The 18,191-nt window shown below is 37.0% G+C and overlaps 1 protein-coding gene across 2 annotated transcripts in view; it reads right to left on the minus strand.

The window, feature by feature from the left end:
• Window positions 1-1,233: 1,233 nt before the first annotated feature.
• The window catches only part of arb2a (ARB2 cotranscriptional regulator A), a 220,545-nt gene continuing 203,587 nt past the window's right edge, over window positions 1,234-18,191 (minus strand). For both annotated transcript variants that reach the window (XM_063017893.1, XM_063017892.1), the window contains exon 11: window positions 1,234-3,009. In XM_063017893.1, coding sequence (XP_062873963.1) covers window positions 2,693-3,009 — 317 coding nt within the window. In that variant the 3' untranslated portion in view covers window positions 1,234-2,692. The remainder of the gene's footprint in view (window positions 3,010-18,191) is intronic.

An 18,191-nucleotide genomic window follows, 5' to 3' on the forward strand; every position in this document is an offset into this window, starting at 1 on the left:
ATTATTTACAGCAGAGTTTCTGAACTTGTTACTATAACACAAATGCTATTTGTGGTCTTTTTATTGTCCACTAATTTCTTAAAGTATACAACAATAACAATACATGACATGTCATCACATATATGGACGTTTTGTTAATGATTAAAAAACTTTTAATGCTGTTTTATTTTGCAATATCATGATTTTTACATGATTTACATATTAATGTAAAAACATTTATTTTGATCTGTAAAAATATATAAACATAAAGAAGATACTGTGAAATAATTTATTTATGCTGTAATATAAAATATCTAAGATAATGTAATTTTCATTCTCTTTGATTTTTCTTCTTTGTACTTCTGTTTGTATTACTTATATAAATATAATTTATTTTAAATCAATAAACGATAGTTATCTTTTATATTTTAAAGTTCTGCGTTTATTTTTTATGCACTTTTAAATCCATAGTTTAAAATTTTTAGGTTCATGACCAAAATTGGTCTCTAGTCTACCAGGTAATAAATACTTTTACAGATGTGTTTTTAGTGTATTTTGAATCATTCAGCTGTTTGAATCATTTTAAAGTCACTCTGGATAAAAAAATTTGTCCGTAACGTAAAAATAAAGACCCCCTCATGCGCACGCGCACACACACACACAGAGAGAGAGAGAGAGAGAGAGAGAGAGAGAGAGAAAGTAAAACAGTAAAAGTTTAGGTTGGAATGTTTAACACCTACCAGCATTTACAAGTTTGGCTAGAACAAGAAAAAAAGTCCTAAAATAGTAATGACTTGTTAATATGAATTTCTTTCTTTAGAAATTTTTTTAAAAATAAATCAGACATAAAAATAAACTTATTACTAAATTGCTATTACAGAAACACATTTTTGTAATCAGTAACGTTAAATAAACTTACCTTATAATCTTCATCTTAAAAAAAACTTGAGGTGAACATTTCCTTAAAAATATTCATTCAGTTGTTCATGTTATTCATACAGCAGGTATCAGTAACAACAGAGGTGGACAAAATCATCTCTTGGTGCTTTTACAGTTTTAAACTAAGATAAACTGGGAAAACAAACAAACAAACAACTCTACAGACAGCAGCAACACTATTACATTGTAACCTTAAAAAGTTTTTTTTATTTAGCAAAAACAATTAGCAAATAATCCCAGCAAAGAACAAGCAATATGACAATTAAGATCCATTCTCTTTGGTGACCATCTTTCAGGAAATGAAAATGACAATCATTAAACCAGGGAACATAATTTTTATTTAAATGAGTAAAAGTAGCCAGAAAATAAACAGATAAACAAAAGGCATTCAAATTAAACAGTTTTCACAATATAAACGTAGAAATTGTAGAAATTGTTTAAAAATAGATTTATATTTACATATCAAATTTTGGTAAAAGGCTGCACTTCTAAACACTGATCAATTTACATATGGCTTTGTTATATGATTAAAACAGAGGAAGATAAGAGTATTGTTTCCTGTTTGGCTCTAAGCCAACAGTAAATTTTCAAGCTCTCACTATCAACAAGTAATATCTTTAAGTGCCTAGAATCTTTAAATCTGCAGTAAAATGTACATTTGAAATCCTCAGTAAAAGCAATCACAAAAAGTTTTTAATTGTATATATTTAGTACATCAAAAACATATTAAAGTAATAGGTAAATTATTCAAATATTTTTTTACTCACAGATGCTACTTTTTAATGACTTGCCAGATTAGAGAAATTTCTTAAAAATTAATGCAGGCTGAAAGGTTGATGTGTTTGAGCGACGCAGCTTTAAGTCTTGACTAATACCACATTGTCCTGTTGACAATGTCTTTTGTTTACACTAAGAAAGTGACATAACATGTTTTCTTGAGAGCAGAGGACATAGTGTGATGTGCAAAAATGTGAGACTTAACAGGCAGAGGCTCTGACCAGGCAGGTCACATTGTGCAAACATCTAAAGCAACCCCTTTTATTCTTTAGATACTACTAAAACACCCATTTCTAAAACACTGAAGGATTCTGTTAACTTGAAACTACTCGTTTCCGTTAAAAGTAAGCTTTATTAAAATGTAAATGTGACAGTTTAAAATTATGTAAAAGTTCTCATATCTATAGGGTACTAGTATGACTAACCTAATCAACAGCATCAAACTCCCACAGTCACTTGAACAAAATTGAACTCATGCTTTCACAAATGGAATCGCCAATTTTCGCAAAATCCTTCAGTTCTCAGCTGCTAAATTAAAGCTAGATTGTTCAGAAGTATAAAAAGTAATCAAGCACTTCAAATACATATCTGACCCAGGTTAGGGTAAAAGTGGGTAAAACTGAATAAAAAAAGATAATGTTGGCAGAGGTGTTTAGGGCTAAAAGTGAGCTATAAGCGCTTGTGGTTAACATGTGTATTTGCTCAGTTTGGAGCAATGTCAAAACAGTTAAAGGAGCATGTTGAGGTGGTGTGAAGACTCTTCTGTCAGCCTTAATCTGGCCCTCAAATTTACACAACCACCCAGGGAAAAGCTGGGTAAGTACAGCAATATTGCTTTGACAGTTGCATTTATCTGAAAGTAATGCAAACTGCTATTCTGATCTATACATACAGACTCTGCACTCCAAGCAATCAGATAAAACCCCCTCAATAAGAACGACCTGTTTAAAATTTAAAAAGCAAGAAAGAAATCGGAAGTGCAGTGTTTCCAGATGTTCTATAATTCCTCACGCTCAGAAAAGCTTGGGCGATGTTTGGCCACCACCTCTTCATGCTTCTCCTCATGCTTCTCCTCATGGTTATCCTGATATGTTTCCTCATGCTTCTCTTTATGCATCTCCTCAAGCTTTTCCTCATCCTTTTCCTTGTGCTTTTCCTCATGCTTCTCCTCATGCTTCTCCTCATGCTTCTCCATTTTGGACTGGTCCTTGTCAATGCCTTCATCCACCTCCATATTCTGTTGAAGACTTTCTGTGAGGAACCTGAAGATAGAGTTGAAGCTGTTCCATGAAGTTAACTCATGCTTCTCAGTGCCTGTTAACAAAATACAATAAAGATAAGCAAAGGTCATGTAACCAATGTCATGTTTGCCAATTGTAATATAGCTGTGACAAACAAAGGAGTCCACAAAAGATGACCAAGACGAATAATTTCAGAACTGTGTCCATCCTTAATCTGACCTATAATATGTTGATGTGAAGATATGAACTGGGTCATTGTCACTGCCTTCCTGTTAAAATGCTTAAATCCCTAAACTATTTAGCACCACTATATATCACTGATGCACTGGAGTAGAATGGCCTAGCACAATCACTGTTTATCTATAGTATCACTTGCATCTCAGCTGATGGAAGTATTATCATAATGATTTTGTTACTATTATTATTCCATTGTGCTAACTGCTTAATATATTAAATCATACTCCATCCTACAGATATAAAGCAAAACCATTTTTAACCATTTTTACAGTTTAATTTAGTTGTAAAACAGCTGATTTAGTGATTAGAGACAAAAAAGCATACAACCATCTGAAATAGTACCGAGTCATGTGACTCAGGAGTTTTATCAGTTATTGTACTGTGTACAAGATCAGGCTGTAGCATTCTATATGTTCATATTCTATATGTTCCCTTATTGAGTTTTTTATGTCTTAAGATGTATTCAGAGTGATGAACAATGGAAGTAGTGACCACCAGTGAAGTAGGATTGAGTATTTTCTCCAGTGACTAAGCCCTAGCTATCAGTTCATGCACAAAAAGGCTCAGTTTCTGCCTCTCTCGGCAGGTTAAAGAATTCCCATGTCTAGGTCACTGGGCTCTAGAGGAGTGTCATGTATACCTCAAGCCTCTATTCTACCTTTCAATGTCCTTAGGGCACCTCACCACTGTGAGAACATCAGCATCCAAGCACCTGAAGTGCTGTAATTGGTCTTAAGTTTGTAATCTTAGTGTATACATAATCAGTTTTGTAAACATGACTAGTTGACCATATACCTACATTGGTACTGATTTCTTATACTGCAGTGGAGGTTTTTACAGCAAGAGTTATGTGAAAGAACAGGTTTAATGTGTCTTTTCTGTCTAGATGCTATTGTTTTTCTCTGCATTAGCTGCCTGCAGGGATGCAATTAAAAACAGCTCTAAGGCTTGTGCCAAAGGAGTTCTCAAATGGCCACAATACTGACCTCCATGTTTATTAGACTGACCTTTGTCTGGCCAATATTGATGAAGATATAGGCAGTAAGACTTGTGCGCATGATTGTGTGTATCGGTTTTTCTAGCTTGGCGAGTGATTGGTGCCTGAGGTCAAGTTTACCAAGCTGGCAATCAGTGAGTCAATAACTGCCCAAACAATCTCTTTACCTGTGTAGGTCCTGGCACAACACACCACTGGAGAAGGAGACATCACCTCCTCTGCTCTTATTAATAATTTATACCCAATTTAAAGCACAACACCTCCAATTGTTCTCCTGTTCCCTCTTACCAGCCCTTGCTTCTCTTTCTCTCACCCTGTCTGTCCTTTATCAGTGACAAGGACTTACTTCTTCTTTCCATGAACCAGTAGTGAACTCATGAGCGGTAAAAGACTCTCACTCTGATCCTGCCAATGAGGTCAGCACCAGTGTGTCTCCAAGAAGATATGCAAATAATTCGGGTACCTGCGGCGACCCCTGGGGTGAGCCGCCTTTTTTGCTGACACCACATCTGACGCTGGATTGAGAGCAAACCTTAGTAATAGGCTTTCATTACATTACAGCACCATCTGAGAATTGCCAAGCCGTATCAAATGCAATGAATAGTGTATATGCAGGTTCTCTTACTCACACAGGCACTAAAACCCTAAAAAAACCTGTCCAAATGAATGCTCTTACAGGATGTGAACGCGGATAACAGGTTTCTGTGGAAAGACTGGTGTCTGTATCATGAAGAGATGCCAGCCACTTTGTAATTTTCCAGCATTTCTATTTTCAGGGGGGATTTCTTTAAGCTGTTGGCAGTCGAAGGATATAAATAATAGATTTTAAGCTCATAAGTATAAATGTCAAATTAAAAATCATTGTGAAGTTACTGGAGGGAAAGGATTATAAAACTATCAATAATGCTTATCCACAATATTAGTAATACAGACAAATTAGAATGTCAAATAAACCATTTATATTTCAGTACGGTTATGCTCTGTTTATTTAATAAAGTATGCTGCAAAGTATGCTTTATGCTGACAGTTTTTACAATTCATTACTTGCATGTTAAATTCTTTTAAAACTAAACTAATATTTTATACTAAATACCTCTTTACTAAACCTGTCTATATAATAAACATAAAATATGGTACATAATGTACACTTCACATCATCACGTTTCATACTTAATAAGTATCTACAATAAAGCAGTTGACAATAGATAGCATTTACAATAGAGCAGTTTCTGACATGTTGTTAGCCCTTATCCACACAGACTGTGTAACTGTGTAATAGGAATAATCAGTTTAAACTCCCACTTGTTTACAGCTGGGAACTGAAATTATGTAAACAAGTAAATTATGAGTAAATTATGAGTAAACAAGATAAAAATGACATCAGACCCCAATTAAATGTTTTGGAGTGGCACATGTCGTAGACATGGCATCACAATGTGCCAGTGTGTGTTGCCTGCAATGGACTGAACCCTGTCCAGAACATATTCTTGCTTTGTGCCCAGTGTTTTAAGGTGTTGTCTGACCCCCCACAGCAATAAAGCAGTTGAGGTGCGACTGCTTCTCTAGAGAAACTAGCAAGTGTAACTGAGGTAAAAACACACACATACAGGTCAGAAGGGGATAGAAATGATGTAAGTCATATGCTATTCCTTATTTAATTGATAAGTCTTTTTAGGGGGCAATACCACTATTACTCTGCTGTCACAAATGATGGTATATTAATAAATAATAATACAAAAATGATGATAAAAGGAATTGTATTATGTCCTTAATGCTTTATTACTGATGTTTACAATTATAAATTACTCTTTCAGTGTGTTTGTATTATGAGGTATAATTTGGGTTAAACACACATCTGACATTTAAAATACAAATAAATAATGCAACAGCCTTTTTAAAAATCTGGTTGCTGTTGTTTTGTGTTGGTCTGCAAGTTTCATAGCAAGGTCTGTATTGTGCCCTAAGTGCATTCTGCCTGAAGACTGAAGTTTGGACAGATCCCAACATCACAAGTCTTGCAATAACAAACATAAAGCTCTGAATGAAAAGACAACGAATTAAATATATATTCATCCTACCTAACTAGTACCCCTGAAAAGAACGATAAGTTGCTTTTCTCCTCATGACCAACGGCAGAGACATTTTTCATAATCAAAATGGATGTGACGAAAGCATAGAACTTAATATATATATATATATATATATATATATATATATACAGTGTATCACAAAAGTGAGTACACCCCTCACATTTCTGCAGATATTTAAGTATATCTTTTCATGGGACAACACTGACAAAATGACACTTTGACACAATGAAAAGTAGTCTGTGTGCAGCTTATATAACAGTGTAAATTTATTCTTCCCTCAAAATAACTCAATATACAGCCATTAATGTCTAAACCACCGGCAACAAAAGTGAGTACACCCCTTAGTGAAAGTTCCTGAAGTGTCAATATTTTGTGTGGCCACCATTATTTCCCAGAACTGCCTTAACTCTCCTGGGCATGGAGTTTACCAGAGCTTCACAGGTTGCCACTGGAATGCTTTTCCACTCCTCCATGACGACATCTCGGAGCTGGCGGATATTCAAGACTTTGCGCTCCTCCACCTTCCGCTTGAGGATGCCCCAAAGATGTTCTATTGGGTTTAGGTCTGGAGACATGCTTGGCCAGTCAATCACCTTTACCCTCAGCCTCTTCAATAAAGCAGTGGTCGTCTTAGAGGTGTGTTTGGGGTCATTATCATGCTGGAACACTGCCCTGTGACCCAGTTTCCGGAGGGAGGGGATCATGCTCTGCTTCAGTATTTCACAGTACATATTGGAGTTCATGTGTCCCTCAATGAAATGTAACTCCCCAACACCTGCTGCACCCATGCAGCCCCAGACCATGGCATTCCCACCACCATGCTTGACTGTAGGCATGACACACTTATCTTTGTACTCCTCACCTGATTGCCGCCACACATGCTTGAGACCATCTGAACCAAACAAATTAATCTTGGTCTCATCAGACCATAGGACATGGTTCCAGTAATCCATGTCCTTTGTTGACATGTCTTCAGCAAACTGTTTGCGGGCTTTCTTGTGTAGAGACTTCAGAAGAGGCTTCCTTCTGGGGTGACAGCCATGCAGACCAATTTGATGTAGTGTGCGGCGTATGGTCTGAGCACTGACAGGCTGACCCCCCACCTTTTCAATCTCTGCAGCAATGCTGACAGCACTCCTGCGCCTATCTTTCAAAGACAGCAGTTGGATGTGACGCTGAGCACGTGCACTCAGCTTCTTTGGACGACCAACGCGAGGTCTGTTCTGAGTGGACCCTGCTCTTTTAAAACGCTGGATGATCTTGGCCACTGTGCTGCAGCTCAGTTTCAGGGTGTTGGCAATCTTCTTGTAGCCTTGGCCATCTTCATGTAGCGCAACAATTCGTCTTTTAAGATCCTCAGAGAGTTCTTTGCCATGAGGTGCCATGTTGGAACTTTCAGTGACCAGTATGAGAGAGTGTGAGAGCTGTACTACTAAACTGAACACACCTGCTCCCTATGCACACCTGAGACCTAGTAACACTAACAAATCACATGACATTTTGGAGGGAAAATGACAAGCAGTGCTCAATTTGGACATTTAGGGGTGTAGTCTCTTAGGGGTGTACTCACTTTTGTTGCTGGTGGTTTAGACATTAATGGCTGTATATTGAGTTATTTTGAGGGAAGAATAAATTTACACTGTTATATAAGCTGCACACAGACTACTTTTCATTGTGTCAAAGTGTCGTTTTGTCAGTGTTGTCCCATGAATAGATATACTTAAATATCTGCAGAAATGTGAGGGGTGTACTCACTTTTGTGATACACTGTATATATATATATATATATATATATATATATACTGTATATACTGTATATACACTCACAAAAAAGTCATACTGCTGTAATGAAACTGGCAGACAGTTGTTCATGTGATGATATTCCCTGGTCTCTGTCTCTTGTAATTACATTTTGTATTATTATCAGAGAAAACACAGACAAAACTCATTATACAGCCAGAAATGAGAAATATGAATAAGTTCTAAACAAATTTAAAATAGTCCAGTTCTTGTATTCAGTGGTTTCAAACAAACCAAGGACTGAGTCTGTTCCAGCAGTCTGTCCCTGACAGGCCAGCAGTGTTCCAGGGCTGTCCCTCAAGGACAAACCATAAAGTTTTCAGTTTTGTTAAAAGTACCTTGACTTGCTGTAATAAAGATGAAGAATGAAGTCTTCAGAATATAATATTAAGAAATATAAGGTCATTGAAAGCTTTAAATGAAAGCACCAAATGCCTAACTTCACAACCTATTCCTTCTTAAAAGGTGGATCTGTGTGGAATACTGGTATTATTTAAAACTATCAGGTGAAAATTATGCATTGTAATGAAGTGTAATCTGAATTTAATAACAATAATAACAAGTACCATTCCAAACCAGACGTTAAAAATGTTGACTGTAGTTGACTGTAGACTGCATGATATTCAGACATGTCCCGAAATGAATTTATGACTGGCACATTTCATTTGATCCTCAAAAGTATTTGCTCTCATTAGGAAGAACGTTAGTATGCTGTAAATACTCTGTTGTTGCAAATTATGGTATCTTGTATCCATGTATTTATGTAAGCAACTAATAATGAACAATACGACAATAAGACAATTAGATTGTGCTATTTACTAGACATTTTATTAGGTCTTGCTTAACAATTTATTTTAGTGCATGACAAAAATGTTTTACCAGCAGGAGGGAGTCGGGCATGACTACAATGTAAGGAATTTGGGTTTAATGTTGACTTTATGATGTAATATTTTAAAAAATTGTCAATTGTTCTCAAAACTGCTTGATTGTATCAATAAATATTCTTTGGTTACTCAGACTTGTTGTCTATTTTAATTGAATTCTATACACATTACCTTTAATGTGAGAAGTGTTAAATATTTCTGATCACAACTGTATATATACCCCTTCCACATAAGTCCCTCTCCCCCGAGAAATAAGCTGCTTTTCATTTTGTGGCCAATGCCAAAAGCCGTTCACACAAGTATTACTGTTTAATTACTACTGGTTTGTATTCAACAAAATTAAATTACTGTATAAAAATATACACTTGTTTGCAGATTTAATGAGGGGAAAATCCATAAACACTTGCACCTATAATTTCATTAAAAAGTCTCGCTGCTCTAATGCAATTGGCTGAAAGCACTTGCTCATGTTATATAGGAAGCGTGTATGGTGATGATTCTCCCGTCTCTGCCTGTTTTAATTACTCTACTTTTATTATTGTTGGAGCTAAGAGAGGCAGAACTCATTACCCAACCATAAATGAAAAAGATGAATGAGTTTCAAACATTCAGATTCAGTTCTTACAGTCAGTGCAGCTTTAAACAGAAGAGGGATTGAGTATATTCCAGCAGTCTGTCCCTGAAGATCTGGCAGGGTCCTTCAGCTGTCCCTCAAGCCCAACTGTATTTTTTTTTGGTGCTAAAAAGTACCTAGACTTTACCAAATCTACCTTACTGACCATTTCAACGATTTCAAACAATTACAAAACTATTATGCATGTCCCTTCCTAAGATATGTAAAGCTGTCAGAACAAAAACAAATAGCTTAAAGCTTTTAAGCCTTCCAAGAGTTAAACATAAAAAAGTACTAATAATTAAAAGCCAGTTTAGGATTCTTCAAATGATGCTTTCAGTCAAGAGCTATTCTGCCAGTTCTAAACTTTTACTTGGGCAAACTTACAACAGTTTAAATATCAGCACACAAACAGAGAACATTAGTTTGTGCCAGGACTGCAGTCTTATATGAGCACTGAGAAGTTACCAGCTGTAGTCAATCATATCTACTGGTAAGATTACATATTATACATATTATATTTTATACATTTCATATTAATAAGTTGCTGCATTTATATTTTTTTCACAACATATTTTAAAATAAACCTACTGTAGAACATGCACAACACTGCCCACCAGCAAGCGAGTTTAACATCCTTAGAAACAGCTCCACAGGAAGACTTGAGCTGAGCTGTAGGTTGCAGATTTTTAGAAAAGGGGGCTTTTACTGTTTTGGTTTTTCAATTGCATCTTGGGCAAAATGTGTTTTCACACATTTCTAGAATAAACTTGCAACTCTGCTGTCTCACAGTTTTCTGGGCTCTGAAATGACTTTAAAAGTACAATCTAATTCATAGTTATGTATTATTGTTACTGTACATTTTTATGTTAATTTAGTATTTTTTTAGTACCCTCGTCCACACAGCCACATAAAAATGCAGAGAAAAAACTGCATCGCTGACAACGCTGCCAAATTACAGAACATTTCAAGGCTAATTTGCGCTCTAATTTGTTGGCAAGTTAAACAGCCTAAACCTACGTTCGAATGATTAAGTTAGCCTTGTTTGAATGACTGCATATTTCATAGATAACTCTGGGAGAAGTGAGTGGAAAAGCAAACGAGAGTGACGGGGAGGCCCGGAGAGCAAACAGCTCCTAAGCTCCCGTGGCTAATCATCATCGAGCTAAAATATTTATGAAATAGATGAGGCAGACTAAAGCTAGAACTAGCTTTCTAAAAGCTCTATTAATGCTGGTGTTGATGCAAAAGGCACAGGGACTGGTTTGGTAAGTAAAGGTAAAACACATAGCTTGTCACATGGCCATAAACAACACACAAAACAAATATGCATGCATGCACACTCTTCCTATCCACTGGGAGCAAACTGGCAACAATTAAAAGTCCAGCCATTTGTCTGGCACTTTCAGTTCTTAATGATAGAATGACTGCTACCTAAAGCATTCAGGTTAACTGAAATGAATGAATGTATGAATGTGGAAGCCCTGCATAATGGGACGTGTCAAGAACATGAAATAACATGTTGAGGATCAACCGAAAAACAAACTGAACTCATACAAAATGTCAGGATTTGTTTAAGTTAAAAAGCATTCAAGATATACAAGACAAATGCAATTGTTATGAAGCCATTTTGCTGGTACTTTCAGAAGTAGGTACTGAAGCAAAAATGTTAAGTCAAGTACAGTTACTTGAAAATGTAATAAATACTCAAGTAAAACAAAATCATCCAAACAAATCCATGAGTAAAATGTAACATTTAATTAAATAAAACATTCAGTCTAAATGAATAAGGGCAAAGTAATATATAACATACACTCAAGTATGTCTACATCATGCAGAAAGAACTATGAGTTGTGGAAGCAGGTGATATTCCTAATATACACTATATACTTTACTTTAAACTTATTGGACATTCAGTTAAAAACATTGAACGTAATGTAGAGTTCCTTTACACCAAACTTGTCCAACCTTGTCTTTATAGGTTTTGCTTTAAAGGCAAGAACCCAGACCTTACCCAAACTGTTGGCACAATTTAAAAACATATCTTTAATACACTAGTTAGCAATAAATGTTAACAAAATCCCTGGAATTAATCATTTAAAAGGTGTATACATAATGTAAATGGTTAGCCTTAGCACAGATCTAATTTTCGGCTAACTGCAAGGATTGGTATGTAATGCATTTTAATATTTATTCATTTAGGCAGCAGAGTGGTGCAGAAGATATTACATAAGTTCATTACCTAAGACACAGAAGGTGAAATCTGTTGCCTCCTTGACTAGCGTTAGAAAGAGTAAATTAAGGTGAGAAATAGGAAGTTTCAACAGACATGGAATACCATATGACTTTCTTGTCTCTGCACAGGGTGTGTTACAATGGTATTTTGGTCATTCATGCACATTTAAGGAAACTCAGATCAGAATTAGTCAACGACTCAAAAATATCTGAATGTAATAAACACTACAAAAACTACATAGACACAAATAAAAACTACTGTTACAAGTCCAGTGTATTTAGAAAGTTGCTTAAAAAAGCAACTAATCAAATGTAGCATGTTACTAGCTACACTTGTAGTTTAAATGTTGAGTTTAGTTACCAATCAGTCCTATTTGGAGTTTGTTCAGATTGCATTTATCATGTATTATGTTTATACAGCTATAAAGCATTTATTTGATGATCATGGCAAACAATTCAGTAGGCATAGGGTAATACATTGCCTGGCTTCTTCGGATAAGCCTATAGATCTGTATCAGATGTACCAGAGCAAACCTCCATGGACCATTCATCATCTTCATCAACTTCCTTCTTTGCTATCTGGCTCTCAGTCTTTACAATGTGTATTCAGTTTCACTGACCTCTAATGCACAGTTAAATTTAAACGTGTGTCAGATAAGGTTAGTGTCCAAATCCAAGCAGGCTAATTCAGAAACACTTTTAATAACGTCCACTGGGAGCGAAATCCTAAACTATAGCACTTAATTACAACCAAACACTTCTGTTTAAGACCTCCTCGACAGGTGAGATGTAACAAGCGAAGAAACACATGGCACTTCAAAAGAAGTGCCCCGAATCCACAAGCTATTTTCTATGACTCCTTTACAGCTTGGCTACTCTGAAAGTCCTTGTGCCGTTGCAAACCCTATAAAACCAGAGAACTTGTAGAGAATGGAGGCAGGAATCTAAGCGAGCCAAAAGACAAATCAATAGTTAGTCAATACTTAAATAAGGGCACAGTGCTGAGCGTGTTTACACTGGGTGCAGCAGGAGTCAAGAACAGGAGCAAGCTCTCCAGCCTTTGAGTTGTGGCACATGTGTCATCCATATTGACAGTGTGTAAACTGGCGCGAAAGGGATCAGCCCTCGACTTAGCTGACATGTGTGCACAAGTCTAACAGAAACACAAAACTAAGCTGAGAGCGAAACCCCTGAACCACCCAGTACCTTAACCACTGAGCCTGAACGACCCACCAACACACCCACAAACTAAATCAAAAGCCTATTAAACAACCCAATAATCAATTCCAAACAACACACTAACAAACCACCCACACAGTCTATTAATGATCTATCAATCAGACAACCAACTACAACAACCAATTAACCAAACAACCAATTATTTAAGTCCACCAGCCAGACCAACCCACCAACCAAACAATTCACCAACTATCCAAATCAACCATCCAGCCACCACCTGAGCCATCAGCAATACAACCAACCAATCAAGCAAACATCCCTCCAACAACCCCAACATGCCACTAACAAAGTAGCCAACCTCAAAATCTCCCAGTGATCCCACAAATTAAATAGACCACCTTTTAAAAACCTTTTTAACTAAGAAAGAGAATATTGTAATTATTACTAAAGTATGATCAATAATTGCCATTTGGATATTAAGTGCATTTGCCACTGAAAGCACTGCACTATCTGACAGAGTAAATAAAAATGTATTGAATCATACAAATGTATTTACCAGTGCAGAACGTGTACATATTTTAAAGAATAAACCTGTTCACAACTTCAGCAGGAAAATGACCTTTACTGTTATCGGGTAGTGAATGTATTGTTCACTCTGCACTTAAAGTGTCTCAAAAAGAGGGAAGGTCATCTAGCTGTGCTGCCATCTCCATTTAGGGGTCATCTTCAGAGGGGCTTTAAGTATGGTGGTGGCAGACAGGTTGGCGTTGGCGGTAGCTTCTAATAGATGGGACCACACTTTACATGGGCCAGTCTGACCTTGCTTGCCTGACATTAGCACTGTTATCTTGAGGGGGAGTTGGAGAGATAGGTGTGGAGTGGGCAGCAGGGGCAGGGCGGAGCATAAATAGATCACTTAGAAGAACAAAGTGTAATTAATGGGTTGGTGAAGATAAGAGGGCCTTGGCTGCTATCTGGGAATGTGCTAATGGGGTTTACATACACTGAACACGAGCAGGAGACAACCCCTTACTGAGTGTGTGCAAATGTGCGTGCTTGGAGGGAAAGACGAGGTGTACTGTAGGTGTGTTAATATAACACGTAAGATGGACTGCTTGTATTAGAAACATTCTGATCATGCTATTTTTTCTTAAACTTGGCCTTGTTTTGCATGTGTGTATGGTTTGTGTCTGGGTACAGGGCCTGTATTACAAGCCCTTTAATTTAGGTCAAATTAAGTTCCCCGTAAAGCATCCAATAATCTTGCCAATATAAGTTATATTGCCTAATCAAACCATATGTTTTTATTTGGGTACATTTCCACTGCACCTTTAGCAACAGAAACTGGCCCAAAAAAAACAGAACCATGGGTTCTAGTTTCAGTGCATTTTCCAATTACATCAATAACAACTGGAATAGGCACAGTGATAACATTAACGTTGACTTTGTTATGATCATGACAATCTCAGAAGCCAAGACAGTTTTCACATCAACTCCACTTGTTAATACTTGTTGGTCATAACAACTTGGCTAAAAGAAATGGAGGCATTTAAGGCTGCCCACATCCACTGCACTCACCACATGTTTACTTACTGGTAAGTACCTCAAGCCAAACATTTAGTTTATATTCCTGGACGTGGCATACATGATTGTTAGAAAATAGGTAATGCCATTTACATTTTTGGTCATAATGTTTTGGTGTATCGGTTTATAATAATCCTTCTGCTTCCATAAATTTCATGTATGATTTCAAGATACCTTCTATTTATTGTCACCAACCACTGAATTTTTAGTGCAATTTGAAAAAAAAAAAAAAAAACCCTTCTTCATGATGTGAGGATGTGGAAAAAACCCTGTGGAAAAAACCCTATGGAAAAAAAAAATGACATGTAACACCAGGACCAGCATTAAACTCAAGTCCCCAAGCCCCTTTCTGCTGTGCAGCACCCACTCAACAGTTTGCGCGACCCTAAAATAATCAAGTATATAAAGTCTACTTAATGTAACTCCCTTATAGATTACTTTTACACTTGTCCTTTACAAAAAGGTATTATTATTTTCATATGAGTGTTGGGTATTTATTACAGCACTGCACACACTACATCAAACTATGAGTGATGTTACTTTTGCCTGAGTGGCTGAACTTCAAATATGCCATCAATGTTTACTCATTTACAGGGCCACAGGAAGTGCTGCAGTCAGCTCAAGGTCAGGCAGCAATGACAAAGAAGATGCTAACTGACAGGAACTTCTGAAAAAAGTCTTTTTGCATAGTTTAGGGCTTGGCCAGGAGCCAGCCACGAGGTCTCCACAAGCTTTTGGAGGTTGTTTAAGTTGGATTTCCCCTGTTTGTTTCAGGACAGAGAGTGAAAGGAGGACACGGGACAAAAGTGTGGGATTCCCCTAGCTAACAAAGTATAGGAAAGAGCTGGGTAAGTCAGGCATGAACATAAAAAAGAGATTATTTCAATGAATTGGGGCAAATGATATTTGCTTGTTTAATACAGTTGGTTAATGCCCAGCACTATGGATGTGAAATACTGCATTAACTTACAATAACCTTTAAACCCAGCTGTCTGAATGACTTGGTCTGTCTATAGTGGTAACTCAGCAATAATTTGACTAGTAACCAAAAGATTGCTGGTTCAAGCTCCCCTACTGCCAAACCGCCACTTTTGGGCCCCTGAGTATGGCCCTTAATGCTTTGCTTAAACTGTGTTCAGTCACAGTTATAAGTGGCTTTGAGTAAAAGTCTCTGCTAAATGCAATAGAAGTAAGATATGAAAAAAGACTCTGCAAAAACTTTCCACAAAATGCAAAGACCACCCTGAGCAAGTATAAATGGAAACTAGTGATGGGATAAATATTTATTATTGACTATTTATTATTCAGCATCCATGTAGTTTACATAGTTTTAGCTTTGGCTCAGGGCTCGTCTAGCTCATACAACCTCTAGTGAGCATAATACATAATCAGGCAAAGACAGGAATTAAATCCTTTGTTTTTACAAAAAAAGAAAGGAAAGGGAGCAAAGTGAGTGTGGTAAAATATGAATGATGTGTACTAGACTCTACACCTGATGCAGTTCAAATATATAATAAACAGGAAATAGGAAGTCCTTTGTTATGGCTCAACATACAGAGCAAACTTAAATAGTTAAACACCAGCGACAAGTAGTAGAGGTGTAATAGCACCACGTCATTAATTATCTAATTAGGAGACCTTTTATAACACTTACTTTACATATTAGGCAATATGTAGATGTCAGTATTTAGAGATGAGATGACACTGGCCAAAACTCTAGAATGGATGGGTGTCCTTTCTAGAGTATTTCTGCTTTGCATCCAGTGTTTACAACCATAACTCTGACCAGGATAAAGCAGTTAATGAAAATAAAGAGAAATATACACCGATCAGCTATAACATTAAAACCACCTCCTTGTTTCTACACTCACTGTCCATTTGATCAGCTCCAGTTACCATATAGAAGCACTTTGTAATTATACAATTACTGACTGTAGTCCATCTGTTGTTAGCCCCCTTTCATGCTGTTACAGGGCATCACAGAGCTATCACAGGGCAGTGATTGCTCAGTGGTTAAGGTACTGGACTAGTAAACAGAAGGTTGCCGGTTCAAGCCCCGCCACCACCAAGTTGCCACTGTTGGGTCCCTGAGCAAGGCCCTTAACCCTCAATTGCTCATTGTGTTCAGCTCATTGTGTAAGTCGCTTTGGATAAAAGCGTCTGCTAAATGCTGAAAATGTAAATGTAATGTAGAAAATACTGTTCTTCAATGGTCAGGACTTCCCCAGGATCACTACAGAGCAGGTATTATTTGGGTGGTGGATCATTCTCAGCACTGCAGTGACACTAACATGGTGGTGGTGTGTTAGTGTGTGTTGTGCTGGTATGAGTGGAGTTTTTAAACACCTCACTGTCTCTGCCGGACTGAGAATTGTTCACCAACCAAAATATATATCCAGCCAACAGCGCCCCGTGGGCAGCGTCCTGTGACCACTGATGAAGGTCTAGAAGATGACCAACTCAAACAGCAGCAATAGATGAGCGATCGTCTCTGACTTTACATTTACAAGGTGGACCAACTAGGTAGGAAGTGTCTAATAGAGTGGACAGTGAGTGGACACGGTATTTAAAAACTCCAGCAACACTGCTGTGTCTGATCCACTCATACTCATACTCCTGTGGGGGTCCCGACCATTGAAGAACAGGGTGAAAGCAGGTTAAAAAGATATGTAGAGAAACAGATTGACTACAGACAGTAATTGTAGAACTACAAAGTGCTTCTATATGGTAAGTGGAGCTGAAAAAATGGACAGTGAGTGTAGAAACAAGGAGGTGGTTTTAATGTTATGGCTGATATATTGTACACTTATATTGTGTAAAATCCTTGGAATTAGCTTTTACTTTTATCCTAAAGGCACTATTTTCCAAACTTAATTAGAACATAAGTTACGTCAGTGTTTGTTGATGCATGCTCAATAATCCAGGTACACAAATCCACAAAGTTGAATCAGTTCATCTGGACACAAGTTTGTTGTAGAGATACGTCAGTGCTATTATATATTAAATAAATGAAAGAAATAATGAATAAATTAATCAAAGTTATGATTTTTTGTTTAGTTTTAGATAGCTTCTGAGAGAAGACATCTAGCTTGTTCTTTTTATTATAATTTTGAATAGTTTAAGCTTTATTTAACTATAATAACTCTGATGTGTGCCACAAAAACACAAATGTAATCAACTAAAATACAAAGTGAATGATTCATTATATTAATTAGACGTTATCTAAACAGGTGGTCAGTTCAGTGACAGAACCTTGGTTAAACATAATAAGCATGGGCTGAGCAAGTTCAGTGCCAACAGCAAACAAAACAAACCCTGGCATTTAAAAGTCTCAATGTGAATTATAAACAAAGCGTAGGAAGAGTTAACCACCTGATAGTCTGCCTCCAACCCCCAGTGTTTTGCATTTTTATGCCAGGAGAGTCACAGAAAGAATAATCATCATCCCTCCACATACGAGTAAAAAAGTTGCAGCTGCAGAGCTCTCTGCTCTCTTCAATCACTGAAGATGAACTGAGATGTATGTAAAAAGTAAACTTTAGTACTCTGGCCTTCACAGCAAGTCCCACTGACCTTAAGAGACACAATCTGTCCTTGGCATGGAGGCAAAACACAGAACACACACACAGTCCACCT

Source organism: Trichomycterus rosablanca, chromosome 21 (assembly GCF_030014385.1).
Source record: "Trichomycterus rosablanca isolate fTriRos1 chromosome 21, fTriRos1.hap1, whole genome shotgun sequence".
NCBI lineage: Eukaryota > Metazoa > Chordata > Actinopteri > Siluriformes > Trichomycteridae > Trichomycterus > Trichomycterus rosablanca.